The sequence below is a fragment of the Dermacentor albipictus genome, chromosome 1 (assembly GCF_038994185.2).
Source record: "Dermacentor albipictus isolate Rhodes 1998 colony chromosome 1, USDA_Dalb.pri_finalv2, whole genome shotgun sequence".
Lineage (NCBI taxonomy): Eukaryota > Metazoa > Arthropoda > Arachnida > Ixodida > Ixodidae > Dermacentor > Dermacentor albipictus.
The window spans coordinates 391806820-391824410 of NC_091821.1; the positions used below are offsets into that span (position 1 = coordinate 391806820).

Genomic DNA, 17591 nt, shown 5'->3' on the forward strand with positions numbered 1-17591 from the left:
CAACGCTCTGTCACGAAACGGGTGACGAGCGCTACGGGACCACAAAGCCGTAATCGTGGTGCAGCGGTACAAGTTCGTAACAGTTCGCAGTGAGTTGCGACCACGGCGGGTTCAGGCCAGTGGGGACAGGGTGAGTCTCGACCTAAGGTGTTTATTCACCTTAGAGTACAAAGATTCCAACAGACAGCAACAGCAACAACACACACAAATACAGCACAAAACACAACCGCAGCGGCGGAGAATTCCGCACGTCTGGGGTGAAACAAACCGCACAATGTGGGAACCACAAAAGAGGCTGATAAGAGTTCAGCTCACCCAAAAGTGGATCCGCGCTCGGGCCCTGGGGCGGTGAGTCGCACACCAAGGTCCGGGCGCCACAGGGGGACGGCGTGCGGCGGTCTCAGCGGCTGATTTGAGATGCGGCCGTTCGCTAGCTCTTCCGCCGTGAGACCCAGATGCGTCGGGGGAATAGCGCTTCTCCCGAGCGGCGGAGAGGAGTCTGCCCAGTTCCAAGAAAGGGAAAGGAGGGAACGGGGTGCCTTGGCTGCAGCGTCACGGCCAGGCGCGAAGAGCAGCGGGAGCGACGAAGGTGCCCTCTCCCCGCTACCCTCCGCGAGCGAGCACGTGATTATCGCGTGATAACCGCGTGGCCGCTCCGGAGATATCGGGACGCGCGTGCGATCCCCACAACACATTTCACGAGGACTTACGAAAGCTGCATGGCGTGCGAATTTAGGGCCGCAAATTTAGCGTACGCCTACGCCAACTAAAGGGCGTAGGCGTACTATAGATAGATACATGTTAGTCGATTCCGCGCGCTTACCTTCCCATAGCCTACTTTAACGAAGGTGGAATTTCCGAAAGCTCATAATAAAGCGGTTAGATTTATGTTACCCCCTGTCAACTTAAAGAGCGAATATGACCCTGGTGAACTCATCGTAGTTGCATCAGTTCTCCCAATAAACTTAACCCGTGATAACAAGCGGCAATGACCGCCGAATTCAAGCAATGCATTAATTAAAGACTGAAAAAAGAAGTATCCTGGCCTTTGCACCTCAATCCTGCACCTTCTTCTGCCTCGCTCCTCTGAAGCATCATTCCTTTCACATCCCCAGCGATCGCACATGTCTATTGTTCCGTAGCCAGTGACTGTTTCGAAATTCAGAAATGTGACAAGACCTATCGGTTTAGAAAAGAGTGACCTCGTGAGCGGGACGACGGTATGCGCTCGACAGATAAAACGTTCCACTGTCTGTCAAAAGCCCTCACCCACTGGGAACGAGAGCGTGCTCTCGACAGCGTTTCCGAATCGTGCAACAGCCAACGCTCATGTTGAAGCTTTCATTATATGACAGCAATGATATGGACAATATAAGCTCATTTTCGCCGTCGGCGTCGCCGCGACGTTTCGCGTACATTTATGTTATGTTTATATGTGCCATACATGTAAGGGCAAAGTAAATATTCAGGATGGCACTATTCAACCGTCAAAGTTGCTCAAACAAGGTTTTACGTTCTTGACTGAATTACGCCTCAGAATTGTTGCGAATTGCCGCGGAAAAACCAAATTTATGAAACATTTCATCCACAGAGCATGTCTTTAATCTAAAATCTTAAAAAAAAAGATGCTGCCAACACTGTCAGTGCTTTCCCCTCTGGACGAAACTGCATTTCTTTTTTTCTTTTTTTTTAAAGCGAAACAACAAAGACTGGAGGCTACACCACTAAAGTAAGACTGGAAATGCAGCCAAGTAGCGCTTCTACTACTAATGATGCCCTTCTGGTGGTAATGCCAACCACACCTCATTGTTTTCGTAACAAATAAAATCAATCAGTGGTTCTACGCTCCTGTCCTCGCGCTTTAGAAAACGTTAACATGAACCAATCGCCGTCTTGTTTTCGTAACAAATAAAATAAATCAAACAGCGCTTCTACCCTGCTGTCCTCGCACTTTAGAAAAGGTTAACAGGCTTGAATCGCTATCTCGTTTTCGTAACAAATAAAATCAATCAATCAGCGCTTCTACCCTCCTGTCCTCGCGCTTTAGAACACGTTAACATGAGCCAAGAGGCTTGGATCGCCATCTTGCTGCCGATTTTCCCAGCGGGACAGGCACTCACAGACGCAATAGCCCCTCAAAAGCGGCCCTGTCGCTGCTGTTGCTTTATCTCGCGCACGCACACACAACGGCGCCGCGGCTAGGGGGGGGGGGGAGGGGAGAAGGAGACCTTGAGAGGCTAGCGCTCCATGTTTTCCTTCTGCGTCGTCCGGCCGTGTGTGTGTGTGTGTGTGTGACGCAACCGGTAAACGCGCTTGGGCGAGCGCGCGTGCACCCGCCTCCGCGGGCAGCGGAGAGAGCCCCTCCAGCTGCTGAGGTATCGCTCGGAAATTGCAGCAGGGCTCGCCCGCGTTGCGAGCCCTTCCTTATCCATGCGCTCACAACGCAGGCCACCAGAGCTTTCCGGGAATACGCGGACGGCGGCGAGCTCTATTGCGAAGCAAACGCGCCTGCGTGGCTGAGAACCAAATAGAGTCGCCCGGTGTATTATTTTGGGACGGCGGCCAATGGTGTTTGGTCTGCATTGCGACACGCAGCGAGCGTGGAATCCCCGGCATGTCCGATGATCAACGCGCAGGGCGCGTAAAGGTCAAGGCAACCGCGTCGACTTTAGCAACGATCAATCCTTGCCAAAAAGAAAAAGTAAGAAAAAATAATAAAAGAGGGAACAGTGACAGCCAGAAAAGTACACAAGAAAAGCGACTGTCGCACGCATCGTAAGAATGAGTGACAGTGACGCCCGGAAAACGTAAACGCTCCCAACGCGGAGGTGATCCGGCGTACACAATCATTTTAGCGGACAGGCCAGACACCTCCGAACTATATGCTGCTGCCCTCCCTGCAGCATTCTGACTTCACGACGCCTTCACAAGGCACGCCGCATTCGCCGTACTTTGTAACACCTGTTCCGCTCTTGGCGGGTTATTCACATTGTCACGCAAGACGCATTCTTTCGACGTGTGGATTGGAACGCAGTCTGCGTTGTAACTTTATGAATTAGAATTCAAAGTTTTTTTTTTTCTCGCGTGAACGAGAGAGGTGCCCGAAATGCCTGCCTGTTAGAGGGCAGCTCCGGCGATTTTTCGATGTCCACTGACCTTGATGAAACTTTGAATACTATACGTTCTCGTTTGCACTCTGATTATATGTGTCAAACGATATGACTACAAGTCACTCAGTTTTCCAGAAAATGAATTTTAAAGATTGGTTGCCTGTTCCCGACTCGCAGCCCACGAATGTATGACTCGTTACTGACCACCATGTGTCTTTGACGTCAGAGTCTACTCCGCCAATTCACCCAGAAACGACGAAGCTGCCTCCTTTTTCCACAAGACGACGGCCAGCAATCATCGTTTTTGGGAGACGCGATGACCGCTGCCTCTCTTCGTCAGCTGCCTCGCACGGCGGCGGCGGGTCAAATGCAAACGACCATCCTTCAGCGCTCGTATCGTCGCTTAAATTGCGGCTGTCTTGTTCGAAAGAGTTGGAAAAGCTCCCAGCGTAGCCGGAAGACCACCGTCGGCTTCGCTTTTCCGCCGTTAGCGCCACGTGTACTCAGTGGCGTAGCAACAGGGGGGGGCCGTGGGGCCGTGGGCCCCGGGTGCAAGGGGCCAGTGGGGGAGGGGTGTCATATACGTCTGAAGACACCCGGAACTTGTTGATATCCCCGCCTTCCTTGACTACAGCCGGGTGGGGGTGGGGGGGGGGGGTGACAGAAGACCTATGGGCCCCGGGTGCCAGACGACCTACCTACGCCACTGCGTGTACTGCGTGTTTACATTACCGGTGGTGTAGGATCAGACGACATCGACTCATCACACCGTAGAGCGTTCCACGAAGCGGCTACCAGTTTCGGTTTCGGTTCCACGTTTATTGGTTATTTTAAGTTATTCACGAGTTTCTAAGGAAACTGAACCAGTCTACCGGGGTCAGGACTGTCAATGCCATTTGAAGATGACAATATCCTAATATGGTTAAAAAAAACGCCGGCGTTGCCCTTTAAAGGAGAACTAACAAAATTTGTTTCGCACTTTTTTTTTTCTCAGATGACCGACGACTCCGTAATCAAGGTATGACGCCTGTATTGCTAGAACACGCAACAAATTCCATCTTTTATTGCGACGAATTCAAAGAGCACGCCAATATTCTTGGTGGAGGGCTTGCTCACAAGCCATCTGTGCGGGGGGGTCAAGTGGTGTCACTGATGCGTGTAGGTCGGTGCAGTTTTCGTAGCTGCATTATGATCACATTGTCGAAAGCTTTCGACAACGAAATAGGGGAGAAAATGTGAGAAGGGCGCTAAGCATTCTAACAAAAGCAACAGCTACTTCCCCATAGCTGGTACGAACGATCCGGCAACAACAGCAGCAGCCGCAGCGTACGCAGCTTATTGCACCGTGCGGAATACGGAGAAGCGTGCAGTGAAAGAGGATATAATGGTTTATGCGGCGTGCGTCCAGCTTCCGGCGACACACCGTCATTGCGTGGCTGAAGCCACCACTGGACCAGGATCACCGGCGCGAGCGTCAGCGGTTTGTGAGAAGTTGGAAACAAGCCCTACGCCGAGAAACCGTGCTCCATTTGGCGAGCATTTTTAGACGGTCACCTCGATAACTGGCGATGTTTTGCGTGTTCAAGGAATGCTGGCACGACACTTCGGTTTTGGGTTCGACAGCTATTTGATAAATTAAAAAGAAAGGAAAAGAAAAAGAAAATGCCGGGAAACTGTACTAGTGATTATAAGTTGCGCAGCACATGAGGTAAACTCATTCAGTTCCATGTTTTGTATATGTTGCTATATATGTATGTTGTTACATGTTTATAAACTTTTGTACCCACCTCTGGAATGTCTTGTAATGATACAGCAGTATTTGTAAATGAATGCTGTCAAAAACGGTCTCCACTTTGGTATAACACAGGACGTCTCTTTTATTCTATTCTCTCCGTCTCTCTCTCAACCGAGAGCCCAACAGCGCCTGCGCAACAGTGGCAGTACAGTCGAGCCACTCTACAAAGAAACGACCTCTATACCGGATAACTAATTCTGTCCCGGTTCTATTGTGAGCTGTGAGATCTTTACAACGAAGTGACCTGTATAACGAATGATTTCGGAGGCCCCAAGCACTTCGCTATATAAAGGCGTTCGTCTGCCCTACGAAGCGCGCGCAGAAAGGCGAGCCGGTACGGTTTATCACCCACATACGCGCCTATAACTGTTGAGCTCGATCGGCTCGCTATACAAGCGGAACGAGAATAGATACGCTCTCCTACGCGCCATCTGCGCGCCAGTTAGCCGTTCCAGGCAGCACGCTGGCTCGGCTGTTTCGCGAGGCGGAGGCGGAAAATTTCAGCGGCAAAAGGAAAGCTATACAAACAAGTGCACGGTGCCGATGGCCTCGCACTTGCAGGAGTCCTTGGCAGTGTTAAAGTGCTTTAAGAAAGAAAATGCATGTGAAGGATATTTATCACTAATAAATACTCCCAAGTATTCGCTGCTTACTGCTATGGGCGGTGTTCCTGTTAGCAAAGTAGACGCTAGAATCCCTTTTGCCGATAAAGGTTAGATTTACTCGGGCAACATTCCTGCTGTACACGAGCGTCGTAGCAGCGAGTTCGTAATTGCGCCTTTCATTCATGAATCAAGAAAGACACCGGATCCTCCGCGATTGAGTAATGACGGCTGACTGAAGCGCGCACACACACACACACAAGAAAAACGATGACTTTGAGAGCCTCGGCTGATTGGGGATCTTCGCATCGACCTCATATGGCGTGCCATTACGCGTAGTCCCCCACAGAGAATCGACAATCACGGTACACCTAAAATCTTGCCGACTGACGCTCAGTGTGCTGCGCGGCAAATCAACGTGATTGTTGTACACCGTCGCACTCACATTTCGGTATGCGCAGTGACTATATTGTAGACTAGACCCCGTTCCTTGTATTAAGTCCTTGTAATCATAAGAGTTTCAGGAAACTATGACTGTCTTAATTTCCCTGCTATTCGTGATCCGTGGCGTTGTGCAAGATCACCGAGCTCGCGACTAAGTTCGGCGGTCCAAGACGCGGTCAAGTTCTGCATTTTCCACCTTTAAATAATGTTGTATTATTAAAATTTTGCCTTTCTTGATACCTTTCAGGTCGCAAATATATATATTGGCCGCGTTGACGTTAGGTTAGGTTAAGGCTGGTTCAAAGAATGAAGGTGAGGCTTATTTTGTGGTCTGACTGCCTTCGCAAACTCGACAGAGGTGTTCGATGTATTGGACTGAAGCAAGCGCGACACGCATGTGTGGCTGCGGCGGAAGGTCATGCTCCGCGCTGAGCAGTGATAAGGCGATGTACCGCCCGAATTTGAACCATGCCGTCGAGACAGGCACCTGTTGCCTTGAACCGCGACGACCTTGAAGGTGTGCTAACCTCTAGGCGGCGGACTGGTGCCCATGCCTATTGCGATGGGCGGTGGCACATTTCGCCGGCAAAGCCCACTGCAGAACTAATCGGTTCTCGAACCAACGCGGTCCCTATTTAAACATTCGCGAATGTTCGACGGTATCACCTTCGCTCCGAGGCAAGAATTTCCCTCGTTGGGACACCGCCTTGCATGGGGCAGCATTCACTCAGAACCGCTGCTTACACGAGTTTCAAGCAACCTCAACCTAGCCTTAGCGAACGACGTGAAGTGGAAAACGATTCCAAACTGGCTGCGCTCCAAAAGTCACGGCAGCACCGCAAACGGGGCACACCTCCGCCCTCGCAACCGGCTTGGAATCGCACTTATGGCGTGCGCGTTTCGCGACAGAGCTCAACCTAATGTTGTGTCCCCTATTCTTTGCACCTTGTGGAAACGGAGAGACCGTCTGCACCAAGAGAGCGGAGTGCAGTCAAATATGTGAGAAGTTCGTCCCCGGTGAAACCGAACACAAAAATAACCGAACCGTGGGCACAAGCCGAGCCTCAATAAAGTGACTCAAGTAAACCGGACAACTCACCGTGAACCCACTGCTTGTCTTTCCTTCGATCGTGACCGTGTCGAAGAATACTTTTTTGCTCGCCCGTTGCTGGTCTCGTGATGTTGTCGGGCCATAACGACACACACTGCTCGCGGAGAAGCCGGAAGCGGCAGCACTCTTCGCCCTCGTTTCCTCGTCCTCAATCGGCGATGTCAATCCAGCGACAGGGCATCGCATTCACTCACACGCACAGGCACTCACTGAAAACGTGGCGGCAAGCTCCAGCCGCACTTACGCGTGCTGCACAGCAAACCGGGATGCATCCAATGCGTCGAGCGAGCTAGCCGGTCGAGCCGATCGCATTCGGGGCCAAGCGCAGCGAGAGAAGCAACAACGCCGACGTGACCGAATTACGGGGCAGGGAATGGGAGGGGGCGAAGAATAACGGCACAGGTAGGAAAAGAAACACAGGCGACGCGGAGACAAAACGTCGTTCGTCCGCCGCCTAGACTGGTCGGATCGACTATGCGACTTGGCACAGGAAAGGTAAACGGGCGACGGCGCTGCGGGCTGTGCGAGTGGTCCCGCTTCGTGCACAGGTAGCAGAATCAAAAGGCGGGCGGGCGGTCGCTCGTCGGAATGCGGCGACAGCTAGGCAAGTGCCTGCGTCGACGATGCGCTCGCGTGTGCGGCGGTCGGAGCTCCCGGATTCCTGGGTGTCACAGCCCCCCCCGAAAAAAAAAAAGCTCAAAAAGAAATCACACCAGCAGCTGCAGCAGCACGTTCGGAGAATGCAGATCACTCGAGAGGCACGCCGAACAGCCTATGAAACCGACGCTGCCTCTCACCAAGCAGCTCGTACTTAGACTGGAGGCACACGCACATACACAAACGATAGCGCGCACACGGCCGCAGGACTCGCGCAACGAATAATTATTGCCGTCTTCACGAAAAACACAAGGGGTACACAGGCAGCAGCGAAGTAAGCATAGGGCAAGTCACAGTGGAAGCCAGGCGCGGGCTGCTCTGCCTGCTCTGCCAGTCAGCGGCGGGACGGCCGACGACCGGTCAAATATTTAGCGCCGACGTTGCGTAAACACTCGGCGGCGCTGAATGCGGTAAACTTCGAAGGGAACTCCCGAGGCACTGCACAGCGTCTAACGTACTTTTTTAGAAAACGCGGAGAGGCAGTTTTCAAGAAATGTTTCAAAAGAAAACCGGAACTAGAGCGGCAAATGAGATGAACAAAAACAATCTGCCACGTGTTCAGTTTTCGGTACCGCTAGATAGATGGCGCGAGGTACGCGACTGGTTGCCAAGTCGTACAGATTATCCGCCGTTTTTAGCCGCGCAGTACATAACGGCGACGTGCTTTCGGTTTCGCGTTTAGAAAGTGCACATTTAACGAAGAAACCTCTTCAAGATGAATTATATTATCCCCGCGTACGAAAGTTTGGATTAGATAAACACCAACAAAATATTCTGTTCAATTACGAACAGTGATAAGAGTTGACGTAATATCTCGCTTGAGTTTTTGCACCGGGTTTCGCACAAAAATGTGCTTAGATACTAAATATAAGTATTCAGCAGTTCTTGTACCTTTTGGTCTGATATGCCTCAATATGAAACATATATAAAAGGAAACACAAAGTACCATCGGTTTTATTTGATTATGCTCACATATGCAAACGCCCGTAACATATGCAACTTTTGCGCTGATTATGCGTGGTATTTGAAAATAAACCGACCCACTATAATTTTAATTCCGCTGATATCACAGGGCCAAAAAACTGGCTTTTGTGGTGACAAACATTTTGTATGTGTGTTCTAGCTGTCATGTTTTCGTCTGTTTGTTGGAACGTACGCGGCTATCCACGCTACGCCCTGCCGTTCTGCGGATCGCTGCAGCGACACGCACATACAGCTATAAGCTGTATTTTAAGCTTATAGCTGTATGTATTTTTTTTATAGGTAAGCTCAGATGGCGAAGCTTCCCCGCTGTGGCCTGTGCTGACCCGCCTTGCGCGCCGGCTGCAAAAGCCTTCGAGCGCAATTCTTCTCAGCGCCGGACCAGAGCCACGGGTCCATCTATATGTGGAAGCATAAATAAGCAGGCACCACGCGGTAGGTGCTGCGCCGGACAAAAACGCGTCAGTGCTGACGTCATTCGGGAGACCCGGCTGCGCGGTTTGTCCGCCCGGGCGAGAGTGAAAAGCGCCGTGTCTGTTTGGCGCCACTTCATAAACAACGGCTGTGCACGTCCTAGAGTACACGAAGCCCTAACTAAATAAAATAGAGTGAGGAGAAAAACGAGCTGGAAAAAGATAACAGGGTGCGGCGCAACTGAATGGAACACATATATGAACGAGACTAGAATTTTGTTCAGAATGGTCAGATGCTTTGACAATTGCCCCTTTGGCGCAAGCCTTTTACGCGTAATGTTAAAGCGTCCACCAAACATTGGTGCTATTGTTAGGCCAGCCACAATATTGAGCAATATGCAGTACCGATACAAAGCTCCCATAGTATTTAACAGCTCACGACAGCGGTCTCTATAGCTGACGACTAGAATAACCTAGCTAGTATGTTTGTGTTTAAGTAATCCAAAACACACAGAAATGTATAGATGGCAAGAACGTGTACCTTTCCGTTGCACAGCACATTCTTCGTACAATGAATCTAAACACTGGGAGTGTTTCAAAGATTATTTTTCCTAAAGGTATTGGTGAGCACACCTGAATGGTTTGTATGCATTCTGAACTGTGTGATTTAATTGTGAGCACTTTTCGTATTCCGCGGGCATATATTCAGGCTTGGGGAAAAAAAAATATTTTGCACAACAGAAAGCTGGATAGGGAATTTTTCAGGATGGTCTACGATTTTCTCATGGACACTTCTGCCCTGACTATAATATTTGAGCAGTTGATTGATTAACAATAACTATTTAAGTAATTAGGTGAAATACAAGAAACTGTAACTTGCTCCAAGTGACAGCGAACAACATCACCTTGGTTCTGTCCAGCTACACCGCACTTGCATACTTTTTAATGTCCTGCACAAGCTATGTGGAACATCCAATATGTAGGCCCTATTTAGGTTAGAGTTACTGTATATGCTACCACAGGTAGCATATACAGTAACTCTAATTTAGGTCACCAAGTGTTGCCATCTGTACAAGATAAATAGGTAAAGATTTATGGCAGATTTTTAATTGACAAGAAGTCTAAATGCTACTCTCCACTATAATCATATCAAACTATAAAAATATTCTATTTTAGGAATCAAATTATAATCATTCTATAATTATCAACTGTTTTGTGTATTATTGTTTGAAGGCATTACTCAACCAGCAACATCTAATTGGGGTCTGTGGAGACCATATGACTTATCGAGCCCCGTCTAGGCTGTTTGAGTCAAAAAGCACATAGGTTTGCAGCAGCATACTGATTGGTGTCCTAGCTTTCTGGATTAATTGCTGTCATGGACTGTTTTCGATGCAAACAAAACTCTGGTAAATTTATGTAGCTTCAGTTCATTGCAGCTTCCTATTTGGTGTACCCTTTTCGTTCTTTTCCTGCTTGAAACTGATAGCAGTGAACCCTGTATATAAGCCTGTCTGATGCGAGCTGCTGCGCAGTGATGGCCCTAGCATAAACTTGTGTCGCGGCCTGCCGGCAGCTGTAGAAAGCAGCCGGTCAGGGAAGTTTGCCGCATGTTGCTCGCTCCTGTAACACGTGGCAAACCTCCCTATGCTGGCAGGCAGTGACACAAGTTTATGCTAGCGCCATCGCTGAAGCAGCTCGCATCGCCATAAGTGAAGGCAAATTCCCACTTTCTTCTTCAAAACTGGGCAATTAACTGTGGTAAGTGTTACACTAAACAAAGTAGACTCCAAAATGCTATCTTTCCGCAATATTTGAGCAAGAACAGTGCAGTGGTGAGCGCAAAACCTTTTTTCGAACAGGCGCAGCAAAATATGAAGGACCCTGTATATGCTTTTAACTACAGCTATATAGCTATCATGTGGTAGACTGCTTTCAACATGCTGCCTTACACAACCATCATTACTGCTCAAGCTGCTCCTCAATTTATGTTGAAATATTTCTTCAGGAATGGCAAAAACTGTGGAGCCATTTACAGCACCGAGAAAGAACCTCAACACTATTAGGCATCTTTTTGACACTTTTTGTCTTTATAGAAAAGGAAAAAAATTAAGACAGGCATTCTTGTGCTGAAAATAGAATATCACGCCACAGGGTTTGCGAGATGCATATGCGTATGGTAACACCACTGCAGCTGAAGTGCACCTGAGGTGTGCATGTAACAGCTACAATCGGTCGGCTCACTCACTCACGATCACAGAAACATACCCGCTCCATGCACTGATAATACAGATGTGGGATGGAGCGTGAGTGACAAAACGAGTGAATGGACGTAAGTAGTAACCGGAAGAAGCGCCGGTGAATTTGAGTTGGAGCGTGAAGACGAGTGAGGGACGGTTAATGTGTCAACAAAAATCGATGACAGAGAGTGAACGGAACTGAGTATGAATGTGAGTGACTGTTCGCAAGTGTGAGTGGACGCGAGCACAAACGTAGGTAAATGCTGGGGAATTCTAGCATTCGTGGGTGTCAGTAAGTGTGAATAAAGACGATTATGAATGTGAGCGAATGTTCAAGAGTATGGGTGGGCAAGAAGTGGAGCGTGAGTGAGCACATTGACCCCCAAAAAATATTGGTGAGTGAGTGAATACAGTTGAATCCCGCCACAACGAATACCGCCACAACGAAATTTCCGCGACAACGAATAATTTTTTATTCCCCGCGAGTATCCTATAAGAATTAATGGCCTAAATTTCTCTGCACAACGAACCATTTTTGCAGAGCATTTCCGCTTCAACGAAATTTTCGCGTTCAAAATCGAAACCGAAACTAGTTTTATTGGCGAGAAGTCCAAGTCAAATCCAAAGCCACATTAAGCATGAAATCACGTGATTGCAGTTCCGCCATTTTGGCTTTGTGTCGTGGTCGCGTTGTTCACTCGCTGCCTTTCTCTTCGACAACGACGAGTTTTCATCCGCAGGACACGATGGCAACGCAAGTGAAAAAACGCAAAACTCTTTCCCTTGAGCAAAAAGCTCAAATAATCGCCCAAGCAGAAAGCGGAAGGAAGAAAGCGGCAATTGCTGAAGACTTCGGAATTCCTGCAAGTTCGCTGTCAACGATTCTAGGCAATAAGGACAGCGTGAGAATGGCACTTGCTTCAGGCACATCCTCGAAGCACAAAAAGGTGACGCGGCCCCTCCATGAAGATGTAGCGGCAGCAGCATCGGCGTCGCACGAGAGTTGACGCAGACGCTCGCGTCTACACGAGGCTCGAGCGGCTGGCGCGTTCCGGCGCGGGCTAGCGTTCCGAAGATCATTAAAAAGAATGCTACGCTAAGCGACGGAGTGTCGGTTCTTCCTCTCCTGCGAGAGCCTGATACTTTGACGGTCTACGTGGTCGCACGTCGCCACAGTTTGGTGAACCCGGACGTGATATTGCCATACGCTCCTGTGGTAGGGACGACCATGGACCAGACCGAAGCTACGAGAGCTCAAGGCCAGAACCATTCCGAGGAACGCGGTGAGCCCTCCTGTTCCGCCATCGCTGTCCGCCTCCCACAGTACTGGGACCAGCATCCTTCGGCGTGGTTTCTTCAGGCCGAAGCGCAATTTCAAGTCGCTGGTATCCGCTCTCAAGCCTCGAAGTTCCATTACGCCGTCGCAGCACTCTCGCCCGCCGCCATTGACGAGGTAGCAGATTTGTTGAACTCCCCATTGTCTGCCGCCGCCTATGACGATCTCAAGGCGGCACTGCTACAGCGCACAGCAGCTTCACAGCGTTCTCGCATCCAGCAGCTTCTGTCCGCTGAAGAACTCGGCGACCGACGCCCTAGTCAACTTCTTCGCCGAATGAGCCAGCTGCTCGGAAACAACGCGAGATCCATCGACGACACGCTGTTGCGCGAACTGTTTTTGCAACGACTCCCGGCTAACGTGCAGATGGTCCTGGCGACAGCCTCTACCATGGACCTTACCGGACTTGCCGCTTTGGCCGACAAAGTCATGGAAGTAGCCACCACAACCATCGCAGCCACGTCACCGTCTCCGGGTGACAATACAACCGCTCTGCAAACTCTTCCCTGCTCTTCCGCAGTGCACTCTCCACTCGACTCCTTGTGTGAGCGCCTGGAACGCATCATCAGTGGAGCGGAGCATCGCCGCGCGTCTCGTCGCCCACGCAGCCGTAGTTCCAGCAGATCAAGACGCACGGGCACCCAAAATGAAACCTCAACTACAGCGCCTGGCGTTTGCTACTACCACCGCCGTTTTGGAAACGACGCTCGTCACTGTCGGCGTCCCTGCGCTTGGCAGGGAAACAGGCCGGCCGACCTCTAACGGCGACGAGTGGTCCGGCCCAGCACACAAGTCGCCTTTTCTACGTGACGGACAGAGTTACGGGACAACGATTCTTGGTCGACACAGGTGCTGACGTCAGCATTCTACCCGCCCAGCGCTCCGACCGAAAAGCGACTCCTGTGTCGTTTTTGCAAGCCGTCAACGGCACCAGGATTCCAGTTTTCTCGTCACGCTCCGTCATGCTAAACCTTGGCCTTCGACGAGCGTTCCGCTGGATTTTCCTGGTTGCAGACGTCCGTCATGCAGTCATTGGAGCAGACTTCTTGCATAACTACGGACTCCTTGTCGACATCCAACGACGCCGTCTCATCGACTCCGTAACCCAGCTATCCGTTTCCGGCGTCCCATCATCAGGCACTTCGCCCATAGCGCCTATTTCTGCCATGTTGGACGAACCTTTCGCCGCACTCCTACGCGAGTTTCCCACTTTGACGCGCCTACCGGACTGGACGCAACCGGTGCAACATGACGTGTGCCATCACATCGTCACCTCCGGCCCACCGGTCTACTTCCGACCCCGGCGTTTGTCCCCGGAGAAACTCAAGATCGCTCGCGCGGAGTTCGAACACATGCTGCAACTTGGCATCATCCGCCCTTCTTCCAGTAACTGGGCATCACCACTTCACATGGTGCCTAAGAAGACGGGCGACTGGCGCCCCTGCGGCGATTACCGGGCACTAAACAACGTCACAGTTCCTGATCGCTACCCTCTACCGAACATTCAGGACTTCACGGTAGCGTTGCACGGTGCGACGATCTTTTCTAAGATCGATCTCGTTCGCGCCTACCATCAACTACCGGTCGCTGAAGAAGACATTCCCAAGACCGCCATCACCACGCCCTTCGGTCTTTTCGAATTTCTCCGCATGCCTTTCGGTTTACGGAACGCGGGCCAATCTTTTCAGCGCTTCATCGATTCCGTCACCCGAGGTTTGCCTTTCGTTTTTGCATACATTGACGACCTCCTCGTGGCAAGCTCTTCGGCCGAAGAACATCTTCACCACTTGCGGTTGTTGTTTTCACGCCTTGCCAGTAAAGGAATTGTCATCAACGCCGCCAAGAGTGAATTCGGTCAAACCGAACTCGAGTTCCTCGGTCATATCGTCGACGCTAACGGCATTCGACCTCTGCCGTCCAAGATTCGCGTCATCGAAAACTTTCCCCGACCGACCACACTCACCAAGCTTCGCCAATTTCTCGGATTTGTCAATTTCTACCGCCGATTCATTCCCGAGTGCGCACGACTTATGGCTCCGCTAGACGCTCTCCTGGTAAACAAGCGCAAACAAGTGCTTCAGTGGACTGAAGAGGCCGCAGACGCTTTCGCAAAAGTCAAGTCTGCCCTCGCCGACGCCACGCTGCTTAGACACCCAAAGCCAGACGCACCCACTGCCATCATGACCGACGCTTCAAATACCGCCGTTGGTGCCGTTCTGCAGCAATTCATCGACAATGAGTGGCATCCACTCGCTTTTTTCTCCAAGAAACTGAAGCCTGCGCAGTCCCACTACAGCGTTTTCGGCCGTGAATTACTCGCTGTTTACCTGGCTATCAAGCATTTTCGCCATTTCCTCGAAGGCCGTGCATTCACTGTCTTGACTGACCACAAGCCCCTTGTGCACGCAACGAATCGTTCGGCGTCCTGTTACTCGCCCCGCGAGATTCGACACCTTTCCTACATCTCCGAGTTTACAACAACGTTCCGCCACATCAAGGGCGCCGACAACATTCCAGCTGACGTTCTGAGTCGTGTCAATGTCGTTTCCACGTTGACATCGGAACCTTTCATCATCGAGGCCGACTTACTCGCCAATCAACAGCGTGACGACACTGAACTTCGTACACTCCGGAATTCCCCAACGTCCCTGCAATTGGAAGACGTCGTTGTGACCCCAGATGGTACGTCCATCGTCTGCGACACTTCTAACGACACACCCAGACCATACATTCCGGCATCCCTTCGCAGACGTCTATTCGAAACCGTGCACAACCTGTCGCACCCTGGCATACGCGCGACACAGAAGCTTCTTTCCAGTCGTTTCGTTTGGCCTCGGCTAAACGCGCAAGTTCGCGATTGGGTTCGCTCCTGTTTGTCGTGTCAACGCTCGAAGATCCAGCGTCACCCCATTCCGCCTGCCAAGTCTTTTCTTCCACCGGATGCTCGTTTTGACACCGTACACCTGGACCTCGTCGGCCCTCTTCCACCTTCGAAAGGATACTGCTACATACTGACATGCATCGACCGTTACACGCGGTGGCCAGAAGCTACACCTATATCTGATATCTCAGCGCCCACTGTTGCAGCAGCGTTCGTGTCTACGTGGATAGCAAGGTTCGGCTGCCCATCCACAATAATCACAGATCGCGGTCGACAGTTTGACTCAGCGCTCTTCAACGAGCTACTCAAACTACTCGGAACGACACGTTTTCGCACAACTGCTTACCACCCGCAGTCCAACGGACTAGTTGAACGTTTTCACCGGCATCTCAAGGCCTCCCTTATGGCACATGAATCGCCGGAGAAGTGGGTCCTGCATTTGCCTCTCGTCTTACTTGGCATCAGAGCCGCACTCAAGAGCGACCTAGGTTGCTCCTGTGCTGAGCTAGTTTACGGCACTCACCTACGCCTTCCGTGCGATTTCTTTGTCGCCACCCCCAAAACGCCTATGCCATCACCTGCCGAATACGTCGCCGACCTGCAAGCCTTCTTCAGCCAGATGCGCCCCGTGCCTACACGTTCACAAGCAGCAAGGTTCCCGTACGTTTCTCCCGCACTCAGCTCTGCTACCCACGTTTTCGTGCGTAACTGTGCCGTACGGAAGCCTTTGCAACCACACTACTCCGGGCCATATTGTGTTCTAGAGCGTCGTTCGACGACGTTTGTTGTCAATGTCAACGGCCGATCAGACACAATTGCCCTGGAACGTCTCAAACCCGCCTACATCGAAGCACCCGCGCCCTCAGCCCCACCAGTATGCGACGCGACTCTGCTGCATCCTTCGCCGCCGCCAGCGAACGTGACACCGAAGACCAACGCCAAGACACGCCGCGTCACGTGGACTTTCCATCGTTCGTCGAACTTTCCTCCTCTCTAGGGGGGGAGCCCTCTGTAGCGGCAGCAGCATCGGCGTCGCACGAGAGTTGACGCAGACGCTCGCGTCTACACGAGGCTCGAGCGGCTGGCGCGTTCCGGCGCGGGCTAGCGTTCCGAAGATCATTAAAAAGAATGCTACGCTAAGCGACGGAGTGTCGGTTCTTCCTCTCCTGCGAGAGCCTGATACTTTGACGGTCTACGTGGTCGCACGTCGCCACAAAGAGTACAGCCGCCGTACAGCCGTACAGGTGATGGACGCTTTTGATGTCATCAGGAATTTCGTTGCTGTCCGAGACGACGATGTTGCAATGGGTTTGCTGACCGAGTGCGAAAATCGCGTGACGGCGTTGCTCGCCGTGAAGCGTAAGCAAACCAAGCTTACAGATTTTTGGCATTAAACGCCTTTGCTGCTGCTTGGGCAATTCTTTCTGCGTTTCACGTCAAATTTTTGCGATAACGAAGTTCCGCGAGAACGAATTTTTTTTCGTGCACCGTGAATTTCGTTATAGCGGGATTCAACTGTATGTGTAAGTGTCTGCTTATTGTGTGAACTTCAAAAAATCTAGCCCTGTAAAAAATGTGCAAGTTCCCTTTCTCCATTGCACACAACCAGTTTTCTGTGGAAGGCCAGAACTTCTGCCTTTGCTGCTGCTGGTTTGCACAATTCCTGCAAGTGAACTAACTGCGAAGGACTGTGGCATGCACTTACCTTGGGATGTCTTCATCACTGGGTGCTTTGGAGGTGCTCAAGTTCGTATCACTATGGTATTCCCCTAGGGACAGGTTCACTGCAACAAATGAGAAAATCAATTTGTCAAGAAATTCAAATGAAAAACATTACAAGTGATCCTGACTCTAGGCTGCCAAGGGAATAATAGCACCTTCAATAAATTCAATATACAGCCCAAATTGATGCTCGACTCTAAATAGGACAAAATTTTTCTATGTTAACGGCAACCGGGAACACCATCTTCACTTCTCTGGGCCTCAAGCTGTTGGCACCGAAATGATGGCATGCATCCTAT

The 17591-nt window shown here is 50.8% G+C and overlaps 1 protein-coding gene across 16 annotated transcripts in view; it reads right to left on the bottom strand.

Moving 5' to 3' along the window:
- Positions 1–17591, bottom strand: part of dlg1 (discs large 1) — a 764145-nt gene that overhangs the window by 130840 nt on the left and 615714 nt on the right. For all 16 annotated transcript variants that reach the window (XM_065447249.1, XM_065447255.1, XM_065447241.1 and 13 more), the window contains one exon: positions 17276–17354. In XM_065447249.1, coding sequence (XP_065303321.1) covers positions 17276–17354 — 79 coding nt within the window. The remainder of the gene's footprint in view (positions 1–17275; positions 17355–17591) is intronic.